General features: G+C 38.2%; 1 protein-coding gene and 1 non-coding gene across 5 annotated transcripts in view; one reads left to right on the top strand and one right to left on the bottom strand.

The window, feature by feature from the left end:
- The first annotated feature begins 4,251 nt into the window (after positions 1-4,251).
- TRNAR-CCU (transfer RNA arginine (anticodon CCU)) lies at positions 4,252-4,324 on the top strand. Its single transcript has one exon. It is a non-coding gene; the product is annotated as a tRNA-Arg (tRNA).
- An 8,130-nt stretch (positions 4,325-12,454) lies between these two features.
- Positions 12,455-24,748, bottom strand: part of LOC131249164 (valine--tRNA ligase, chloroplastic/mitochondrial 2) — an 85,618-nt gene continuing 73,324 nt past the window's right edge. For all 4 annotated transcript variants that reach the window (XM_058249768.1, XM_058249767.1, XM_058249769.1 and 1 more), the window contains 6 exons: positions 22,250-22,388; positions 21,076-21,180; positions 20,862-20,963; positions 14,102-14,174; positions 13,539-13,705; positions 12,455-13,059 (listed from right to left, as the gene is read on the bottom strand). In XM_058249768.1, the coding sequence (XP_058105751.1) occupies positions 12,913-13,059; positions 13,539-13,705; positions 14,102-14,174; positions 20,862-20,963; positions 21,076-21,180; positions 22,250-22,388 (733 nt within the window). In that variant the 3' untranslated portion in view covers positions 12,455-12,912. The remainder of the gene's footprint in view (positions 13,060-13,538; positions 13,706-14,101; positions 14,175-20,861; positions 20,964-21,075; positions 21,181-22,249; positions 22,389-24,748) is intronic.

Below are 24,748 nucleotides of genomic sequence, written 5' to 3'. Positions count from 1 at the left end.
TGTATTTCACATTGCATGGCCTTAGTATTGCTGACATCATTCATGCTTTGCACTGCATGGCCTTGGTACGGCTAATGGCATTCTTGGCTTTCATCAGCATGTTCCGCATTACTCTGATTCTGCATAACTGCATTACCACCTTGAGCACACACTTTCACCACCCTCTAAGCTTTCTATAAGCTTATGCACGACCGTTGCGTGCAGGTGACGTTGGATCACAGCAGCGCTGAGGCTTGAGCATGTGGCAGATTATTTTGAAATTTTGTTCATCATCATTGTATTTCCCTTTATGCTCATTGTACTTGTAAAGTTTTTTATCATAATGGAAGTGTAATGGAGTTTTTGGTTGTTGTTTGTGGGTTATACCTTTAGTTATGCTTATTACGAATCAAACTGGTGTTGAAAATCCTCCTCGTAGCATCCCAGGATTGGAACCTGGCGAATAAGCGCTGGGAGCCGAGAATGGGGTTCTATGGAGACTATCGGTGCCGGATTCGGCGATCGAAAATTTTGTCAGCCTGATTTTCGAGTTTGGGGTGTGACATGTAATCTTTGGGGAGAGTTTTCACTGAGATAGCTACTCACCCTTTTAATGTCAAAAAACAGCAACAAGTGATGCAAGATTAAAAGAATGCTACGATGCGCTTGAAGAATCGATCGAGTGGATGAGTAGTCGTACATGAGTGCAATGGAGTTTTAGAACTTAATCAATAGATAGACGACTCTTATGCATTAGTAAAACTTTTAATTATTTATAATAAGTCCTCGGTCGAGTGGACGCGTTAGTTGATTTATGTGATATTTAAAATTCTAATTACAAAGTTCGGTTAATTTACCTTTGTGTGATGTATACCATACAAATGCAAAAAATGGATTGCATAAAAAAATACAAGGTGCGATTATGATGTGCATTGTTAATTATTTAGCTAACACTCTCAAATTTGAGATTTAAGTCCCTATACTCAAGTGACGGGTTTTTGGGTATTACACATGAGATGAGACAATATATCCCCAAAAAGCTACATTATTAACCATGAATAAGTATTTTTTTAGGTTGACAAATATCTTCTCTTCACGTAAAACATGTAGCCAATGGTCTTCGAGTGCTCGAGGAGCGGCGAAAACTTTACAAATAAGACATCCACATTCATTCAATTATGTCATTTCATTAAGCATTGTATGAAATGCTTTGTCATGATTCAACTTGTCATAGTTAAATTCCATATAATCTTTGCTCACTCCACATTTGATTAGTTTGATCATTTCATTAAGCATTTTATGAGCATATTCATTATAAATTGGCTCATCATTATCAATTGGGCATTTGTTCACTCCACCTTCATTTGATTAGACCATTTTATCAAATATTTCATAGGCATATTCATCTTAAATCAGTTCATCATCATAAAATTCCATGCGGTTTTTATTACTTTTATTCAGTTCAATCATTTTATCAAACACTTCATATGCATCTTTATAAACAATGAAATACTCGTGGAGGCTTATGCGAGAAGCCTTCGCAAAACTTCCTCTATCATGCATTGTATATTATTATTAGCATACTTCAATTCTTCTTTTTTATTTTTATTATTTTTTATTTTTTATGGAGGTGGGCATCTCGAATTAAAGTTGTTCGTTTAGCCTAGTTCTTTTTCCTCTTGCTATAGTAAATCAAGCCCAATCCAAAAATCAAATATACTCTGATACCACTTGATGTAGAACCCAAAGAAATATAATAAAGAGAAGGAAAAAGAATTTTATTATTATAATTTGGATCAATACTACAAAGGCTAGATGAGAATATGAAAATAGAGGGACTCACTCACCCAAGGAGTTGGAGAATCAATCACCCAATTAGGGATAACTTGGGGACTCACTCACCCAATGGGGTTTGAAAATCACTCATACAACAAGGGATAGCTCGAGGACTCATTCATTCAAGGGGATGTGAAATAACTCACCCAACAAGGGAAGAATCACTCCACTTACAAAAATATAAAACTCGTAAAAAATAACTCTAAATACTCTTTCATAAAAAGGTTACTATATATATGAGAAAAAATTGAATATGATATAGTACTTCTTGATGTAATAACGACTGCATCAAACGTCCACCAAAAGGGGGTTGTGTTGACGTTTATGGCTCTTATTTTCCTCCTCTTTATAATAAGATCTTACAAGAAGGATTTTAGGGTTGCAGGAGGAAACATGCTATGTGGTGTTCTACTACCCTAAGTAACATCTGTGTACCCTATTACGAGAGATGTCTGTAAACCTTTAGTAATCATGTACTCTAATTGTCGAAATCTCTCCATTATCAGAGGTCACTATCTTTGGGCAATTCCCATGACACTTAGGGTATGGATCATCTCAGATCTCAACCATTGGATATCCATTAGTATGATTTAAAAAAAATTAATGGTAAAAAATGAAAATCAATGGTTGAAAAAACTCTAGTTAACTAATTAAAAACCTCATAGGTACTAGCCGGCCTTTTAAAAACTTGATTTACTATCCAAAACACAAAATCACCACATATTTATATCCCAAGAAAATATAGTGGATCTCTTGTTGGATCATACGTACTTTGAGAATCCTGATGAAGAAGTATATCTACACCCACTTTTAATGGCTATGTAGAAGTCTTGTAAGAAGAGCCAAAGTATGATTAATCAGGGCCTTCCCATCTGCACATCCTTAAGTTATGAAATTGACAGAGCTATTACAACTACAATGTTATTCGAGTCTGGGCATGATGGGTCTCCCAATCTTGATACTTATAACTGATCCATGCCAATGCAAGTGACCAAAAGCCCCTGCTCGTTTCAGCATTGAGGTCTTGGTATCGATTCCCTAGTGGGGATGACTAATAGTGGAGTGTGTACTGACAGTGGGGGTCTGTACTAACAAGCTAACTAAAAAAAAAAAGAGTGACCAAAAGCCCGATTCAAAGACCCATCTATGGTTTACTTATACACTCACATGAGGTAGGAAAAGAGGCGATCGAGCACTAAGTCAGCCCCAATGGGTGGAGATTGTCCATCCCGACACAAAGCTAGTCCCCTCACATGAGATGACCATCAAATCATAACACATGTATGCTTTTAGAACCTGTATGGTCATGGCTAGGACAATGAGATCCATGAACAAACTCTCCCTTGACTACCAAGCTGATGTGTTCAATCTCGAGTTTCTTAGAGCATCATAGGAAATGTCTCTCAAAACCCACATGAAATATGTTCCATAAAAATTAATTAACAATAATGAAATACATCATGTCATATAAACTGAAATATGCATGTCTTATCCACACCGTTCATTCATTTTCTCTAGCTCATTTTATGGCATGAGTCTAAAATTGATGCATCCATAACTTAAGTGGATCACACGACCAGTAACAATGGGGATAATGACATCTACTAAATGATGCTTATTTGTCATCCAACCCATTAATAAGGTCAAATATTAGCTTTGTGGCCCCCGAAAACTTTTCAACCATAAGCATTCAATTCACACTATTTCTTGTTAGAGCTGTACACAGTCGAACCAAGTCGAGCTTGGCACAGCTCGGTCAGTAGCTAGCCCCAGCTCGAACTTGACTCAACTCGGTCCTCGAGCTTGTCTTGCAGCTCAGCTCGGTTTAATCAGCAGCTCGGGCTAGTTCGAGCCAGTTTGGCATTTTTTCAAACATGTAGAATACATCTTCAATTTCTCACAGAATGTAAAATAGTAACAATATTTTACATGTATTTTATCAAACACCCAGAGAGCAACATCAAAATCACACACCCGAACAAGCAACATCAAAATCAAACAATCGATGTATCCATTCCTTCCTCACCAACACTTCATTGAGTCATTTCATCAAACACTCAGCGAGCAACAACATTCGTATAAAAATAACCGAGTCACTGAGCTGATTTGATTCGAGTCGGTTCGAGTTAAGGTTCAATCCGAGTCGAGTCGAGCTCAGCTCAAAATTTTTTCAAGCTCCAAAATTTCGCTCGACTAGGTCTGAATCCAATTTCAAGCTGAGGCGAGTCAAGATTTTACGATTTGAATCGAATGAGTTGATCAAGCTAACTCAACTCATGTACGACTCTATTTCTTGTGGTTCAATTCACTCAGTTTTTTTTGGTGTGGTTTATATGAGCTTTGGGTATGCTTTAAAATGAGCTGGTAAAACGGATGGAGGGTATGGACACATTAAATAACCCTATAAATAATAAACTTTCCAGTATTTACCAGCAAGCGCCTGTAGCTCAGTGGATAGAGCGTCTGTTTCCTAAGCAGAAAGTCGAAGGTTCGACCCCTTCCTGGCGCGTATAATGTTTTGCGTTTTTCCGTTCCCACGCTCTACTGCACGTGCCAGTCCATCCGCACGTTTCTTCACACGTTTCGTACGTGGCCCCAACTATCACGTATGCCCCTTGCCACGTGTAAAGCAGCATTCTCATGTAAGGACGCGGATTAGGAGGTGTTGCCAGCGCTCTACTGCACGTGCCAGTCCATCGACACGCTTCGTTTTTTCCATTGTCACGCTCTACTGCACATGCCAGTCAATCCACACGTTTTGTTTTCCATTGACAGGCTCTACTGCACGTGCCAGCTATCCACACTTTTCGTAGGTGGCCCCTGCCTATCACGTTTATTCACGTATACACCTTGCCACGTGTAAGGTAGCATTCTCACGTGAGGACGCGGATTAGGTGGTGTTATCAACACCACCCCCGCGTCGATGTGTTGGGCGCTGTGGGTCCCCAATATGATGAATGTGCTTCATATCCACGCCGTTCATCAGTTTTTCCAGCTCCCTTTTGTGCATTAACCCAAAAATGGAAGTAGATCCGAAGTTCAAGTGGACCACACTATAGGAAACAGTGGATAATGACACCCACCGTTGAAATCTTTATTTTTCATCAAACCTGTTGATAAGATCATTCAGACGTGGATGAAGGGAAGAAACAAATATAAAAGCATGATCCAAAACTTCTGTGGCCGCCGAAGAGTTTTAAATTGTGGTGTTCAATCACCACTGTTTCCCATGGTGTGGTTTATTTGAGACTCCTTTATCCATCATTTTTGGGTTTATGCCATAAAATGAGGGGAAAAAACGGATGGACGGCATGGATATAAAACACATGGATGATGTTAGCCCCACAACGCCCAACACATCGACATACCACGGCTGGGGTTTTGATCTACAATGCTATTTTTCTTATATTTTACCACCGCTAAAAGGATTTGAATGATATGACGTGCCACCACACTTTAACGGCATCAAGGGTTTCCAGTTCTAAAAAGTGGATCCAACGTCGGATGATCCAGACCGTTGGTGCATTACGTGTCGTCGTGGATGGGGCATGCAATTCTATTTTTTCGTGGATTTCAGCAAATTTACCCTCCAAAACCCACTGCTGGAGTACTGCACAGGCCAGTACTCCACAGGTTTGGGTCAGGGCACGTCCGCTATGGTACGTACTTGACTTGACGAGGGGATCCCTTGCACGTGTGCACGTGCAAGCCTTTAGCATGGGAAAGCTTTCGATACTCTGACATACTGTGGTGTATGATACTCAGGCACTTAAATATTGCATACGTAGCACGCAGGTAAGCTAAATTAAACTGTCCAAACTATGTATCAATAATAAAAAATTATGCTTATTGATTATCTGACCATCACATTGATTGACATTTATTGGGCGGTCAGAATTAAAAAATCCAATGGTCCCATTTCAATGGTAGTGTCGACTAATCATATGTTAGAATTGTTCAGATAGGTGTGTACCGTGCGAAAATGGGATTCCTGCAGCCCTAAAATCTGTGGGGCCCACCGCAAAAATGGAGCCAGGTAGTATGATGGTGCAGCAACTTTCAAAAATTAAGCTGATCCAACCATCAGGCAGGTGAATTTGGAGGTTTTTGGGTGATTGCCATTATTTTATATGGTGTGGCCCATCCAATAATTGGATTAGCCTGAACTTTTGAATGTCCAATTTTGATACTGGAACTACCCTGCTGGACGGCTTGGATGCCATTACACATAATGGTGGACCCCATATGAATCCAAAACAAACAGACCAAATGAGGTTATATTTGTCATAGGCTATCGTCTCTAACAGATCGGATGGGAGGTACCTCCAATTATCTAAAACAGATGGAGCCTTGTACAATTGTCATAAACAGGGGTGGTGTTAAAAAATATCTCTACATTGGAAACGGCAAGCTCATATGTTAGTTTCACACCGTTTAAAAACTGGTGGTGACTCCATAATCATAGAGAAGGTCATAGTGATACTGAGATCCAGACCGTCCAAATTAAACAAGATCGGAAAATTGCACTGAAAACATAATATTGACGAGCTGATCTTTTCCTTCCAACAAGAAATAGCTCAACTCACAAGCCCAGCCCTAAACTATGACATGTGTATGTTGCAATTCAAGGGAAGTTTGGGAACATGGAAACCCTTGTAAATGAAAAGCTACCGTGGAATTCTATCTTTTCACCGTTTGTATAAAATCCACATCATGAAATACTTTTAACCTTTTCCAAGGCTTGTACGAAAAGAAAAATTGTAAATCACTGCCACCCAAAACACGTTTTCAAGAAATTTTCAAAGACGGGAAAGTAAACAAGCCCTACCTTATAGTATGCCGCCTTGTTCTTCCATGCATGAGCTATATTGGCATGGACCACTTGATAGGCCACGGCGATCTGCGAGGGGCCATAAGCCGAATCCCAAATATCTGGGATGAGCTTGTACGTGAAAGATCGCATGCATGCAACGTAGTAGGAAGTAGACGGAGCTGTTAGAGCACGTGAAGCAATGCGGGAGGGACTGGGTCATTCCAGTTGAGAGTTTTACGTGAAAATGGGTCTTCAGTTGCGAACGGGTCTTCAGTAGTAGCATTATTTACGTCACTTTTATCTCATGCAGTTATGTTCTGTTTTACGTGCATTTGCATGTGTGGCTTTACGTGTGTCTGCATCCAGTTGTTAGTTTATCATTTCCTTTTATTTCAGTTTGCTTTGTATGTGGCTTTGCTTATTTAAGCAGCCAATAGTTGTCAGTGAATTGGCAAGTAATCAATTGTTATCCAAACCTTGCGGTACTTTTTCACCCGAAGAGAAAACATCACTTTATCGTTTGAATATTTGTTGGGACCTATCACCACTTTGTTTGCCACTTGAAGATTGGGTTAACCTTTTTCTTCCGGTGATGGTATATGTTGATAGGCCTAGCCCATTAGTTGTCCTAAACATTGGGCACATGTGCTTATGTGGCATGAGAAATGCCATATAACACTTCAGCTTCTCTCTCTTGTGGTAATCCTAATTTTCATATATTAAGATAATGGCTTATTTGTTAAGATGTAAACATCTTCAACAAGCCTCTTTCCTTTTCTATGAAAGCTTTTGTGCATGCCAGATGTAAAACAAATAAAACCGGATATACTTTTAAGTATGTATGAATTAACACAAACTTAAAGTTAACCACACGTTTTATAGGGAATGGAAGACATGTTCGCCGATCGCCTTGCCTTGATCTTGCTCTTCTTTTGAACTAGCCACCCTAACATTTCTACTCCATGTGTTAAGGAAGCTTCTCTAACATGTAGAATTCTTTGGGACTTTCTTCTAGCTCTCATGTATTTATGAACTTATAAACCTTTGCCATAAAGAAATTTCTTTTGAACAATTCTTATCGGTTACTTAAATTGAAAGCAATACCTAAAATATACTTGTATGATCGCACGATGACTTTGACAAAGTTAAAACCTATCCAAGTTTGGATGTTTCCATGTATATACTGTTTGAATGCATGCGTTCACTGTCTTATGCTATCATATAAATATCTTTCTACATATCCACTTGAGGCCCATTGTCATAGGTCCATCACACCCCGTTGCTATGATTGATCATCCAAAAACAAATTTGATAATTGATTCTAATATATGATTCTGAAATCATTTGCTAATCAAAATACTTTACAAAACTAATTTAACCGGCCATGTAGATCAATTATTCAGATTCTTAACATAAGGCTAAACCTATAAGGGCTGTAAATCATTTGTTGAGAATATTAATCCTCATAAGAACATGATCGACTAGCCAACTCACCATTATTCACATAAAAAACTCATAGATTTGTGAATCAAAGCAATTGATTAAATTCCCACTAGGACCCAAGGTCCTCCAAAGTTCAAGGATAAGTACTACAAGCATAGAAAGTGCACGCTAATACCATACAGTTAAACTCAGCTTGACTTTTTAAATCCAATCAACCTACACATGCACACACCTCAACATGTGTGGGATCAGTGTCCCGCAATAGAGACTCACCATCCGCACAACAATCACACCATATACAATAGCCCATGGATTAAGTTGGATAACTTATCCATTGGCCATAACAAATATTCTAAGTCCATAAAAAACCAGATAAATTAGGCTTCACAATGCATTTTACATTAAACTTATCGTACTTTATTTCCTAGGGATACCAAGATCTCGATGAAGTCTCCCAACAAATCAATTTCAGTTAAATCCATTCTATATATACATAATAACAACGAGTAATAAACAAAGCATTAATGAAGAAACAAATATATAATTCATTGGACTTGAAAAGGATATACATTCCAACATACTATATACTCTGTTCATTATCAACGGAATAAACATGATAGAGTTTCTACAACATAGTCTCCCGACAACAAGCTCTTATTATTATTATTATTATTATTATTTGTTAAAAGTAGAGAATCCTAAGATACTCTAACAATGTGTTTGCTACTTTAATTGTGATAATCCTTAGGCAATCTGGTAGGAATGCTGACCACTACAGAATCTACCCAAGGGAGCGTGAATGCCAATATTATTATTAGTGGGCAAGAAAGAAGATTTAGGAGTGTTAAGAGATGATTTTCCAACTTGTCGGATAGCAATCCCAACACCATTTCCAACAAGAACTTGAACCGGATTATGAAAATCAAGTGGTTGCCGTAACATGTATGGATCTTGGGTCATGCGTTGGGATTATGAATTAGGTGGGACCACCAATAGCAAAGGTTGGTGCATGGAAGGATCCAAAACCATGACTAGACTGCAGGTTCTACCAGGCTCAGTGAAGTACCTCCCCATCCCATCGCAAATCAATGTAGAAAAACATTTTTTACCCCATGATATACTTGCTTGATTTTACAAGTATGATTGCTGAAATCAAGATTATCCAACTGCCCTATTTTAGGGCACGAGTATCCATGAATCAGACGTTAGGATTGCTCAACCAATCTGATTTTGGGATTGCCACCTGGTTACAGTGGGTTCCATAAGATAGTGGTTTTAATTTGAGATAATGTATCCCATATGCACAATTTCTGAATACCAGTGAACTAAGCATGATAGGTTGCCAGCTTTATCAAAAACTCCCCTATTTTTAATACAACATGTACAAAGGGATGGATGGCAGGAAAGAGCAATTTAGACAACGGGAGGTGATATGGAGGGGCTGGAAGAACTAAAATAAAGTAGCCACTTCTCTCCAGCACATGGCAGGATTATGTATCAATTTGGATCCATTTACTTAGTTAAAAGCTAATGTGGATGGCAAATGTTGAAAATATACTGCATCAGATTAACCTAACCATATGATTATTACCTTTTAAATTGCTGAAAGGAAATGAAAATGATTAATGGTCAAATATTCAATGGGGGAAATGAAGGTGCGTGCAATGGAAGGATGCAAGTGCTATAGTACATGGGTTTATCATGTGCAGTGGAAGGATGCAAAGTCCTAACTTACATGGGTTTACTTATTTGACTTTTTTGATATTATAAATATAACATGTGTCACACAAATAGGATATGATGCAATCAATTCAAACAGGGCATGCATTCAAACAAGTACAATTTTGGATTTAAGAAATATAAGTAAAGTTCCAAGTTGGGAGCATACCTCTAGCAAGAAGGAAAGAAATGAAATCCAGGCACTTCAAACCAAAACCCTTTCCACCAATTGTTAGTGAGCCTACAGCTCTAGGAGATGATCCTTTCACTACTCTCAAACTCTAAAGAGAGTGAGGGACATCCTCAGCCTTGGGCGTAGTATCCTCTGGACTAATAGAGTTTCCAATGGGGCTTAAACCGATAGGCTTCCTATTTCTCTTATATCTATGAGCCATCAACAACCACTTGCAATTTGCAAATAGGTCTTTCACACATGAACTCTTTATCTCTTGGCACTTCTACCATTGGATATTCTTCTACATCATCATCACCCTATCATTATGAGGGCCCAGGCTTCAAATATGGACTTAACTTTGATCTTGAAGATCCACTGTTGAATTTTTAATAGATTAATGCTAAAAGAAAAAACATTCACTTTAAATGCATAAAAACACATGTTTTTCTTTTGCAGAAACTATTTTATCAAAATCTTTTAAGACCCAAAAGACTGCATTAGTTCCTGACTTAACGGACATGGACATCCATGTGGTCGTCCATGATGAGTAAGTCTATACAAACAAAACTTTATATTGTGGGTTCCTTATTGAACTATCACTGCACTACACTTTTGCTCACGTCTGTCTTCCTCAATTGGAGAGTCACAACATGTGTCAAAGCCATCCTAAGAGATTGTTAAGTTTTCGGTAATTAGTCCTCATGTCTTAAGTGTGGACAAGGTGCTTGGAAGTTCATACTCCCATAGACCTAAAACCATTGTATCACATGATCCCACGTTCAATGTGCCAGCTACCAGTGTTGTTCATAATCATATACTGATGTGAATACCCAACATTGCTTTTGTAGCCATCTATTACCATGACAACTTCACACATGTATGCCCAAGCACATTCCCAATTGTGTATATAATTTTCATGGACAGAGTTTCTGTGACATTAGCTTCACCACTGAATTCAGTATCAAAGGTACCAGTGAGACTATAAATATTGCAAAGTTGCAACATGAAACAGGATTGTAGTGGGGAAACTTTCCAATATCAATTGACATATCAAGATATATCGCAATGTATAGACAATATATTGATACATTACGGTATTCTGAACATATTATTGTTAATTTGTTATAGGTTCCTTGCCATTGTCGATACGTATCACACGTATCAATAATATCATACCTGCATCAATTCCCATTCGAAAAGTTTAGGAAATTCACTAAAAATCCACAAAAAGCCAATTTCTCTTAAAGAAATTGCTAGGTTATGTTGCTAAGAGGTTTACAACCAATCCTTTTCATTTGTTTGGAGAGAAGGAAATTTAGGAGTAGAAATTGAGATAGGAGATTATGTGGTACCAGAAACTCAATCAATGAGTTTTTGTTAATATAAACTGTTATTTTATTTAAATTGTCTGTGACCTCTGATTTTCAAATTTGGGAAAAATGAAAAAATTTAGAGAAAATTTTAAAAAAACTCTGATTTCAACAATTTAACTTGCAATTAGAGTATGGAAAAATCATGTGAGAGTGCTTGGAACTATTTGAAATTTAAAAGAAAATATTTAAATAAAAATATAAAAAGTAAATAAAAAATATTTTTTGAAAAATTTATATTGACCAAATGTTATTTATACCTTATATTTATGCAATTATGAGTGCGTGCAGATCTTAACATCAACCACACTCATTTATTTATTTCCAAAATGAAATTAATTTTTTTAATATAAAAAATAATCTAAAAATGTATTTTATAAAATAAAAAATGCAATGTATATTGTAGGACAAATTTAGCTTTGAATATTAGTTTTCTTTTTATACATGTTTTCTTTTTTATGATTTATTAATTATATGAATTGATTTTGAATATAATTGCATCACTTATGTCAGAAAACGTATAATTTAGGATCCTACACTTATATTAGACAATGCATAATTTAGGGCATTGCAGAAAGGAAACTTACTATGTGTACTTTTTTTTTTTTTGGGGTGATCTTTTGAGTTTTAAGTGTGTATTAATGTCTTTTTTAACATCCCCAAAAGTTTCATTGAAAAATTCGACAAAATTTCCAATGTTTCCCAAAAACAGTGACACATCACGCGATGCCTGCGGTATTTCCCATGTGAAAGCCGATATGTTTCCATATCCCAAGGGTGTGATACATGCATCTATACCGATACTGAGAACACTGGGCTTAACCACATGCACAAGACCCTCGACAAAATATCTACGGACGACTCCATGGATCTCGCCATAATATGCACTTAAGCACAACCTATAAGATGCAACTGAGCACGTGCACTTTAGTAACCATGTTGCATTGATACATGATGCATCAGAACAACAATGACAACATGGCTTAAGTGGGATTCCTTTTGGTAGGATGAGAGTGTTATAATACATGGGTTCATCAAATGAAAGGTTTGGATCATTGAAACATCACCTCAGGTCCTATGAATACTGTCCTGAAGTTACCTACACGATAGATCAAGATGTATTGTAGCAAACCTCAGGCCTTTTTATCTCATATTGCCATAAATATTCTTATTCTGGTTCAAGAATCATTACAATAAATCATAACTAAGAAAGTTAGCAAGTATAAGATTAATAATCTTAATTGGCATCAGATGTCAAGAGAGTTATCATATACAAAATTGACAGTAGCAATTCAAAGCACTTATGTAGGGAATTTCTTGTCTCTCTTCATTCCCCAAAGCATAAAAAAAGCCGTTTGTTTGATGTTTCGAAGTAGCAACCACACCTTCAGGTTTGACACTGCAACACAAGATGCAGCCATGGCATTGCAGCATTCATCTCAAGAAATGGCAAGGGGCATTGTTGACAAGGCAAGATTCAGTTGGTCAGGCATCAGGGACACCATTCTAACTTGGAAATGGATAGATCCTATTAAATTGGAGGACATGAAGGAGATTCATGGGAAAACAAGATGACGTTAAGCTGCGGATATGGGTTTCTTTGAGACCATGACCGTTGATTCGAGGAAAGAAAGCCGGTTCTTGGTGAGAGTTATCTTCTCCTCTGCTTCAGCTGCTTTCTCGCGCACACCACGAACAACTTCCTCGGGTGCATTCGATACAAACTGCAAGTATGTTACAAGTATCTAATATGTATATGCAAAACAAACATCTTCTAAGTAAACATAAGCTCGTGAGCCAGTACGAATTCCTTTGTGGGACCATTGAGGCCTAAGATTATGGTGCAATTACAATGGTTAATAGTCCCGAATCAATTGCAGATGATGTGATGATCACCCGATCAGATGATCAAAGTCTCACATTGGGGGCTTGTAGATGAACAGGACCTCTTTTAACTGTTGCCTCAAATCAGAGGGCTTTGATCATCCAAAAATGGTGGTTTTGGGGCCATGAAAAGTCCTTGATGGATCATATCCAATCAACAGCCATCACAGATTCACAGGTGAGCCCACGTGGGCCTGCAGAGGAACTTGAACTGGAACAAGGGAAGAAGAATTCACATTTTAATCACTACTCTGTAAGCATATACTGATGTATGAATGCATGCTATTATGTGCACGTATAGAAGGAAGAGAGGTTGTACACTAGGAGAACTGAGGCGAGCAACGAGTGCATCATACTCCGTTTGCATCTTGGAGAGGCGTTTAGAGAGCCGTTGGACCTCGGCGGAGATATCTACCATATCTGCAAGAGGCAGGTAAGCCTCTAAACCTTCCCCGGCAACAAGGTGGACTGATTGATTCATATCATCTGTAATAATAAGCGGTGGAATCCACCAAAGTAATAATCAGCACCCAACACTGATTAGATGGCTATTGATAAATGACCACATTAAAAAATTCATGGATTAACTTGTGCGCATCAGAGACTTGGAGTCCACTTGGTTTGATCACACTCAGAACTGAGAATGAAGAAACTGCTCAAGCATCTCAGACTCCTTTATAGCATCTGCCAGTTTTTCATGAATTTGCCAAGTCAAAGTACAAATCGACAAATTTCTGAACTGAATGTGTTTTATTTATTTATTTATTTAAACTTTGATAAACAAGAACAAGCACCTATGAGAAACATAGGTGGGACAGTTTGCACAAAGTGCTAGATCTTGGTTGAATATGTAGAGTTATATATAACTATAACGAAACATGCCTGGAGGAGATTCTGTAAAATGAATGTTTTGTAAATCTAGTCTGGATAATAGTGCCAAAACATCCTTTTCTGCCTGCAAAAATTAACTGACAAAAATCAATGCCTAACCAAGAAACGCTAGAAAAGCAAAAAAGTGTACACATTCATGAATACACATGCATAGATTAGCTGATATATTTATGTGCATGTAGAGGGATACATGCACATAAATTTCAAACAGAGTGGGCATACATCCACAAACAGATATACAGAGTGATACCTGCACATGTACAGATAACATCGATTCAAATATCGGTATCATATCAGCTTGATACAATACGCGATACGGCCCTATATTGGGCCGTATCAGCCGATGTGGCCCGTATCGGATCCTATATTACGTATAAAAGGGTAAAAACGCCTCCCTTCTCCTCCAAACTTTGAAATACCTTGAATACATCAATTCTAAGTGATTTTCGGTGCCATTAACAACAACTTCGAGGATCAAAACATCGGATTTTGAAAAAGTTTTTTATTTTTTGGAATTTTGAGATTTCTGGAAATTCCAAAAAATGTTTTTTTTTTTTTTTAATTTAATCAGATCCGATTAGTTTGGTCACCGTTTTTTAAATATTATGTCTAGTTCTCATTTTTTTTTTTCCTACATATATTTTTTTAATATGTTGAAACTTGAAATGTAATGCATGTCTAAGAGGATGCAAATTTCTTGGTTACTTCAATTTCAATTTCATATACTTAGTTTCTTAGTTGATGTCTTGATAATGCAAATTGATAATACATTTTTTTAAAAAAAATTGTTTGTGGTGTTTGTTGCTTGTGTAGACTGTGGAGTACTAGAGTGGTCATTGTTGTATAATTGTATTTGTTGGGATGGCTGGAAATGAGAATGAAGATGTAGGGTGGAAGTATGGAGTAAGGATAGGTGGGAGAAGACAACAAATAATGTGCAAGTTTCGTCACATGAGTGTGAGTGGGGGCATAACCCGATTAAAACAACACTTGGCCCATCAAATGGGTCAAGTTTCAGGGTGTCCAAAGTGTCCCTCAAGCAGTAAGGGAGGAGATGAAGAAGAAATTAAATGTAAAAAGATGATGAGGGAGAAAAAGAAGAAGGCTACGCTTGACCAATGTAGAGCAGAGGTGTTTGGGAATCCTACGCCGCTGCCTAATGAGGACATTGAGTCAGGGGAGGATTAGATAGGAAGATGTCGATTGCGAGGGAAAGTTTACGAGCTCACTGTGAGGATTAGGAGCAACGTCGAATGTTTGGAAAGACTGGTTCGGTTTGGGTGAGGGGAGTGGTAGTGGTAATAGGCATGATAGCAAAGGATTATTGGGGGTGCTAGGGTGGAGTTACGTTGTGCCTTTAGCATGCAACCCACGCAAACCCCCCCCCCCCCCCCCAATTTTTAATCTTGATGACGAGATGGAGACATGAGCACCTCTTAGTGATGAAACAATGTTTAGAAAGGCTACTAGCACGTATCAAAAATTGAAGCACATATGGTCAAAGCAAATAGTGGATAATCTTTGAAAGGCAACTGCAAAGTTGTTCTTGCACAATAGTATTCATCCACATGTTGCAAATTGCCCATACTTTCAGGTGTTTGTGGATGCAGCAATTGATGTGAGACCTGGGATTAAAGCGCCCAGTTCTTATGACATAAATTCAAAGTATTCAAAGGGAGTGTACTAGGAAGTGTGGACTTACGTAGAATCATTTAAAAGCATATGGACGAGTAGAGGATGCACAATCATGTGTGATGGTTGGACTGACCCAACCGGATTGAGAATGATAAATTTCATGGTCTACTCCCACTTGGGTACAATCTTTATTAGAGCCATCGATTCATATGATGAAGCGTTGAATATATATTTGGCCTGATAGATAGAATGGTAGAAGAAATTGGGGAAAGTAATATGGTGCAGATTGTCATTGATAATGCGGCAACATATAAACTAGCAGGAAGACATCTTATGGTGAAGAGGCCTCATTTATTTTGGTCACCTTCTGCAACACATTGCATTGATCTCATCCTTGAGGATATTGGGAAGAAGCCTAATGTGTCGATACTGGTTGAAAATGCAAGATTGATCGCAACACATATTTACAATTACAATTGAATAATTGCTCTTATAAAGAAATTCACAAGCATGTGAGAGTTGTTGAGGCCTGGGGCACTTAGCCCTGTACACTCATAGAGGAGCACTTAGCAAGATGGTTGCATCTTATCAATGGATCAACTTGAAGTGAGTTGTACACGAGTCGAACCGAGTCGAGCTTGGCACAGCTTGACTCGGCTCGGCCAGTAGCTGACCCCAGCTCGAACTCAGCTCGGCTCGGTCCTGGAGCCTGACTGGCCAGCTCGACTCGGTTCGGTCAGCAGCTCGGGCCAATTCGAGCCGAGTTCGAGCCTGTGCGACATTTTCTCAAACACATGGAGTGCACCTTCAATTTCTCACAGTATACAAAACAGCAGCAGTAGTTTACAGGTATTTCATCAAACACTCAATAGGGAGCATAAAATCAAAATACGAGGGTGGTTTGATCATGTACATTTTTTTTTAGTGATTTGTTTCGTATTCATACCTTCCTCGCCACCAACCGATCCCGCAGAGAATGTATGCACTCGAAACAACAATTCGTTGAGTCATTTCATCAAACAGTTGGTGAACAACATCAATATCAAAATAACCGAGTCACCGAACTGATTCGATCTGAGTCGATTCGAGCTCAAACAAACTCGAACTCAGCTCGAAATTTTTTCGAGCTCCTAGAATCAGCTCAACTCGCCTCGAACTCAGTTAATTGAGTCAAATTGAGCTTTTTCGAGTGGAGTCGAGCGAGTTAACCGAGCTAACTCGATTCGTGTATAGCTCTAATGGAGATGTGTGCGATTATAGGAGAAAACAAGTATTGGAAGAAAGTTCAAGAATTTATGAAAGCAATGGAACCTTTGATTAAGGTTCTTTGACTGGTGGAAAGTAATGATAGGTCGACGATAGGCTTTCTTTATGAAGCTATGGATAGAGTAAAGTTGTCAATTAAACTTGATTGTAAACACTACAAGAAATATTGGAAGCTCATAGATAGGCGCTGGAACAAACTACTTCACCATGATCTCCACGCGACAGGTAAATATAAGTTACAGTGATTAAATTTAGTTATTCCTTTTTTCCTTCGATTCTTTATGTAGTGTTGATAATTTGACATGTTCTATTGTTCTCTCTTCTAATCAACTTGCATGCTTCTTTTTAAACCCGCAATTTCGATATGCGACTACATAAAAAAATGCAAATGAGATTACTATCAGTTTGAAGAATGTTATAAAAAGGTTGGAGACGGACGTTAACTGAAAGGTTGAGGCTATTAATGAAGTTAACAATTATTTACATATGTAAATTGTACAATGTAGAGTCTGAGACTTGTGGTACTTATAATTAGCTACTATTTCACAGGTAGAGGTGTATGAACTGGAAATGGGCAGCTTTAAAGATCCACTTGCACGAGCTGCAATACGAAGAACCAATCCAGGTAGGTGTATTAAGTTATAAACTTGGAAATGGGCAGCTTTAAAGATCCACTTGCACGAGCTGCAATACGAAGAACCAATCCAGGTAGGTGTATTAAGTTATAAATTATAAAGTATGTTTTTACAAATTTAATAAACTACATAACTGATATATGACATATTTCCTTGTTACCTATGTAGCTCAATGGTGGATCAATTATGGAGAAAGTGCACCTACGTTGCGGAATATAGTAATAAGAATCTCGAGTCAATGTACTTTTTCTACTAGTTGTGAAAGATATTGGAGCACTTTCGCCCACATCCACACTAAGCAGCGGGATTAATTGAAGGAGATAAAGGTGCAAAGAAATGTGTTTATCCATTACAATGTGAGGCTACGTTTGAAAAACATGAAAAAAGCAAGGGGACAAGCTGATAACCAAGCGGAATATTGTCCAATAAATTTGGACTACATTTTTGCTGAAGACGGCCCTATTCTTCCATGGCTTAAACAAAGGGAAAAAAGCAAAGAAACAACTGAAAGTGAGGAACTTGAATACCTAGAACTTGTAGCAAAAACCGCTCAGAGCCATCTTACGGAGTCGATTATTGAAGAAGCCAATGAAAGTAAACATAATAGCAGTGTGACTCATACTGATAGCCATAATGCCAGTGACAGTGGTGGTAGTGCTGCACCCGCTGCTCGTGTTGCTTAACACACCATACAACAGTCTATAGATTGTGAGGCTGATAAGCATCGACGTGGTACACAAGGCCCGACTTATGAATCTATTGAGTCATGATACAGCCAGCTAGGGGTGAGGAGCATCATGGAGAGGCTGACAATAGTGGCAATCATGGAGCACCATGACATTAGGAGGCTTACAGACATTATAGATATGGTTACAATCCTTATATATTCATAAAGCCTGTTGCGCCACTTTCGTGTTGGAGTAGTCCTCCTCATCAGTATGGATATGGATATCCAGATCCAAATCCAAGTTATTCGTCATCAGTATCATAGTCTCAGCAGTACGAGCAGCAGTATGGTTATTCATCTGGTGCTGGTGGACGGATATCTTTACCCAGGATTAGGGTCGGTTCCTAGTTAGGATCAGTCTTCCTTAGGTTTCGTTGACCTACTCTTTCCATTAGGCTTTGGTTATTATGGATATGCAGCAACAACACCTGTTGCACAACCACAGGCGCAGTCGAATAATGATGAGGACGTAGAGGTCGACCAACCACAAACAACCGGATTTTCATTTTGGTAGTGAATGGTGAGGTGATTGGTGGGTTTTTATTAAAACTTAAAGAGTAATGCTATTTTAGAGATTATTCACATTTAAGGAAATTGGTAAGTATTAAGTATTTCTACACTTACATTGTTACATACACCTCACCTATCACACACATTCTCCAAGCAAACATGTACGTACTAGTGAATAGACTAGTGACTATTGAGTAGTGATACTTCTTGGACATATTAGACTATTAGCAATATATGATACACACACACACATATATAATCAACACCAAAACTTATAGTAGGTCAACCTGTCAGGACAACATTCTTACCAAAGAATGGTCCGATACACCATTAAATACATGGTCAAAATACGAAAAAGAAGAAGATAGATTCATGAATATCTCATTTTATCCTTTTTTTTTTTAATTTTAATTTTTTTTTTGCTTCAAAAAAAAATAAAAAATCTGGCCGATACAGGCACAATTCTGATACGCGACGCCGTATCATATCATTTTTCCATGGGGCCAATACGGCGGCCGATACCGTCATTTAGAACCATGGCAGATAATGGTATTAAAAACAATTATGTTATGATAGTATTGGCCATTGAGTAAATGAAATGGTCACCCATGTTACGTGATACAAGGGTGAATCCGCCCGTTATAAAAAAAGAAAAAAAAGAAAAAAAAGAAAGAGCCATATTGGCCCGTATCGCCATCGTTACAGGCAGATACATCCATCACAGGCCGATGTGGCTATAAAAGGAACATAATGAAGGTTTTTATTTTCAAAATTTCTCTCAATTTTCCACCTCTTTATTCATTTCAACCATGAATCTTAGAAACTAAATTTAAACTAAATCTAGGCCTATTTTGAGGACCAAAACACAAAATTTGAAACCGAAGTGGATTGGACCATTTTGGGAAATATCGGAAAAAGGGATAAACCATCAATTTCTTTTTCATTTTTCCATCTATTTTCGTATTTATTGGTAACAGGCCCTAATCAACCAAATCACGCTTGATTTGAGTTCGATTAGGGACTATTTGATCAACTTTCAGCAGGCCAATTTGGCACTGCCCGATAGACAACATACTTACCAACCCATTGCACCATAAAAAACAAGATGTCTGAAATAAAAACAGAATTGCACAGTTGGGATCCTCACAATTTTTACCAATAGCTTTTGAGATACAAAGTGCCTAGCAACAGAAACATGTTCCAGTTTGTGTAGATGCATGCATGATACCCATGACAGATGGACGGAAAGGCCAGGGACACACCTATACATCCATGCCTAGGTTTAAATACATCTTGAAATGAACAGTCACTCTGCATTGTGTCATGTAACTGAAAATGGCTGTTAAATAATGGTCATTATTTGGAAATAGCGGGCCTTATTTTTTCAATAGTGGTCGTTATATAACAGAAAAATGGCCATTATTTACACAAGTCATTTTTAAAATCAGAACGTTACATTATTATCATTATTTGTTAGACATTATTTTCCCAGGACTGTGTTTTTGCTTTCCACTTTTCCGTCTCATAATAGGCATTACTGTCATAAAGCGGCAAACACCAGGCAGCTGTTATAGTGTTTTAACACCATTTTCTAAACCTTGTTCCATGCACATGAACACCCATTAAATTCGGAAACACTAGGCAGCTGTTATGGTGTTTTAACACCATTTTCTAAACCTTGATCCATGCACATGAACATCCGCTAAATATCTGATAACTATAAAGCGGTAAACACCAGGCGGCTGTTCATAATGGCCATTACTGTCATAAAGCAGTAAATACCAGGCGGGTGTTTATAATGGCCATTACTGTCATAAAGCGGTAAACAAAGTTGGCTGTTATGGTGTTTTAACACCATTTTCTAAACCTTGATCCATGCACGTGAACACCCATTAAATTTCTGATATCTATACCTGTTTTGTTCTGATCACTTCCAATTCAAGTGAGGAACATTTTCAAATAATAATTGAATACTCACAGATATATACTGGAGGACATCAGTGCTCGCAACAATAGATGCAGATATACGTTTTGCAGGCTTGACAGAATATTCAGCTCGAGCATTCCGGATTGCTTTTATCTGAGTCAAACCAAGTACAGAAAAGAGGGTTTTTGTTCCTTGTAAATGATGAGAAGGGACAAAAGAGTCATTTTAGTAACAGAGAGTTGTAGAAAAAGATTGTTAAACTCACCAAAGATTGCAAGTTCTCAAAATTTTTAATGGACTTGGCATCCCTTGGAAGTGAAGTCTCAGGCCACTGAGATACTATAAGAGCCCGCTTTCGATGGGGTAACGCCTACACAACACCATCACAAGAATACACTTGAAATTTAAAAAATAAGTAGAACAAAGAGCAACACTATCTGAGCAACCCCCTAATGCCCAAATAAATTTAGCCTTTCAAAAAGGTATTTAAAACAAGTTCTGAAAGACTGGGATTATAACAAAGGTTTTTATCAACATCTTGAAAATATCATCACAGGCATTGCACAGTAAATACTCTTTTCGGCCAAAATGGAAAAACTGCTTATTGTTACATTTTGTCCATTACACACCGAAGAAGATATGGACCTTAGGGTTCGTAATCATGCCCCAACTTTCTAGATCATGAGAAACCGAGGCAAATTCACATTAAGATGATTAAGGGCCTGCTTAGATTAAGGATAAACTACGGGAAACATTCAATTTACGCCGACAAGACGTTTGCACTTGCTTGAGAAGTGGAGGATGCTGTAGCAAACCATTTGCCTTTGCCTTTCCCAATTCAACAAGTAGAATCTTTTAGTGTTTTCAGAAAGTCGGTGTGAAAAGAGTTTGCCTCTGATGCAACGTTTTAATTGGCAAAATTGCAGGAAAAGTAGGTTACCTTTTGTGGGATTGCAACCCAAACACTTTCAAATGCAAAAAGGAAAAAAAAAAAAACATTTTCTAGGACTTTTCTTTAGCAAAGCAAAGAAGTGCAAAGGGTTTGCTTCCACTAGTGCTGATGTCAATTTACCATCTGCTTGTGTCACAAATTTGCTTTCCTTTGCATTTCCCTAGTTTACCCAATCCAAACAGGCCTGAAGGGTTTTGTTCACCGTACATGTGCTAGACCCAGGCGATTCATCAGTTGGGGACTACCATGGACATGTCCTGGCCCAATAATCAGGTGGTCTACTCATCAGGTGGAAACATGTCCAAAATCCTCTCCAATGTTGTGCAGTCAAAGCATTATAGCAAGTGGTATACAAACATAAGAACCTTAACTCGGTAGAATCAACAAATCAACAATGAATACAGAAGAGCATTCAATAACATATAGACATTTAAAAAATACCCAGTAGATCAGATTCAACCTAGTCACATGCTTGAAATCATCTTACCTGCCACAGTTCTTCAGTGACAAATGGCATGAAAGGATGCAATATCTTCAGTACATTTTCAAAGACGTACAAAAGAACGGCCTGTGCTATGCAATGGCCGTCAGAGCTGTGAACACGAGTTTTACTAGCTTCAATATACCTGGGCAACACATGAAATAAGTCAAACTGGGCACTGACTGAGAAACAACAACTTAAAGTAAATACCGGAGCACCATAAGAAATTATGGTTTGAAAAGAAAACTATTGCATCTCAAGTGTGGATATAAGTTATTCTAAGGGTGAAAATTGACTCAAGTCCAGCACACCAATTTCCTTATCTGGCCTGCTGCAGACAAATTGGACAAGCATTGAATGGTCCATGATCTGGAACATTCACTGGCTCCTACCATGAATCAGCCTTGGTCAAAATCTCATTGATTTTATCATATTAACAGTCTGACAGTACATCATCGAAGCCTTATCTCAACTAATTGGTGTCAGATTCCCGTTACACTAGTCCACTCTATGAAAGATCATATCCCCAGTTAAACCCCACAAGTCCTCATGTCTCTTCTTGCTACCTCCACCCACATCCTTTTGGGTTTTCCCCTCGCCCTATTAGAGCATTCAACTTGAACCGACTCACTCCTAACTGGTGCAGCTCTTGGTCTCTGTTGCACATGGCCAAACCATCCAAGTCCACATACCCTCTCATCTTATTATGATGCGGACATTAGTGGCGCACCCTTTAGCATGTACTAGAGGAGGAGGCGTCGCCGACAGAGTACCGGAGCGAAGGAGTTGATGTGGATGGACGTTGGGCCATTGGACCCATTTTTTGACGCGCTACGAGTGCAGGAGCGGCATTGCCGCACCCTGACCACAGACCCATGTGGTGGATTTCACACCTTGTCGCGCAAGTGTTTTATTTTAGGCGTTTTTTTGTTCTTTTTCTTATTTACAGGGGCTTTAGTGCACTTTTTTTTTTCTTTTTTCTTTTTTCGTGGCTTATATATACATTGTGAGAAACTCTATTTTACGATGGAATGAATGAGAATTCATATGCTTTCTTCCTCTTTTACCAAAGAGATTAGGGTTTCAGGATTGACACTTGGGTATGGAGGATTCCAATCCAGTCTCAAATTTTCCTTCTTTCTATATCTTCGATGTGCAGGAAAAGGTAAGAATCAACCGTCTTCTTTTCTTTGATGCCCTATAATCCGTACTCTCCTTCATCTTGAACCGATCTCTTCTTCATCTCTTTCGTTCCTATCTGGATATTCCCTTCTGGTTTGAATGGAAAAGAGGGATGACTAGTCAGGAGAATCAGATCCAAACTTGACTGTGGACTGGTTTATGCGAGATCTGAGATATCCTCATATCCCTAGGTGGGCTTTTAAAAAATAAAAATAAAAAATTTACTGTTTATGTGATTTTATGCTAAGGGGCATGATCCTGATGGAATGATTTCATCTCTTTGTTGAGATTTGCTTAATCCCCTTAATTGACACAACTTGGTTGATTAATTTTATTATTTGAATCTTTTCAACCTGATTATACATGCATCTAGGGTTAGACCATCACATGTCCCTGCATCATATTACCTACTGGTGCTACTCCTAAGTTCCCTCGAATCCATTTGTTCCTAATTCTATATCCTTGTCTTGCTACTCCCATCTTGACATCCTCATTTCCACTACACTCATCCTATGTTATTCCTTGACTGACCAGCATTTTGTCCCATAAAGCATGGCTGGTCTTATCACTATTCAATAAAAGTTCCCTTCAGTTTCATTGGTATACAGACATCATATAGAACTCCAGAGGCACTTCTCCACTTCATCACCCAGCTCCACTCTCCTGAATTATTGACCCAAGATATCAACAATGGTCATTTTGGGTATCTCTTTGTCAGCAATCTCAACTAATCCTCTTTTGCACCACACCAATTTTCCTCATCTGGTGTGCTGCAGTCAAATTGGACAAGCATCATAACAGTCCATCTGGAAAGTTCAATGGCTTCCACCATGAATCAGCCTTGGTCAAAATCATGCTGATTGGATCATATTAACCTGACAATAACGTAGCACCAAATAATGTATATGGAAGAACATAGAAGAAGAGATAGAAATCATTAGGAAATAATGTAGATTTCTCAAGTATGACAAAGAACATGCACTGACATTTCAGTTTACACTAATCAATGCCAAATACTTTATGAAAAAGTGGATTTGTCTGTTTAAATAACACGTTACATATAAATCCGATAGGTCCTCGTATATTTACCATTATGGACATTCCTTTTTTTCGGTGGCACTGAAAACCATAAACATTAAATACAAAAACAAAAGCTACCAACTGACAGGTCAGGCTGCCCAATCCGTACAATTTGAAGGAAGTGGTCCACCCAAAGTGGGGCCCACATGCGAAATGATCTGATCATGGATTGGTGTTCCATTTGGTCAATTTGAGTGCAGTGTACCAGCCAGAACTTGGTGTACTGTTAGATTTCTCCATTTT

The sequence above is a fragment of the Magnolia sinica genome, chromosome 6 (genome assembly GCF_029962835.1).
Source record: "Magnolia sinica isolate HGM2019 chromosome 6, MsV1, whole genome shotgun sequence".
NCBI lineage: Eukaryota > Viridiplantae > Streptophyta > Magnoliopsida > Magnoliales > Magnoliaceae > Magnolia > Magnolia sinica.
Note: the sequence above shows the minus strand (reverse complement) of the source record. Positions and strands in the feature narration are given on the sequence as shown.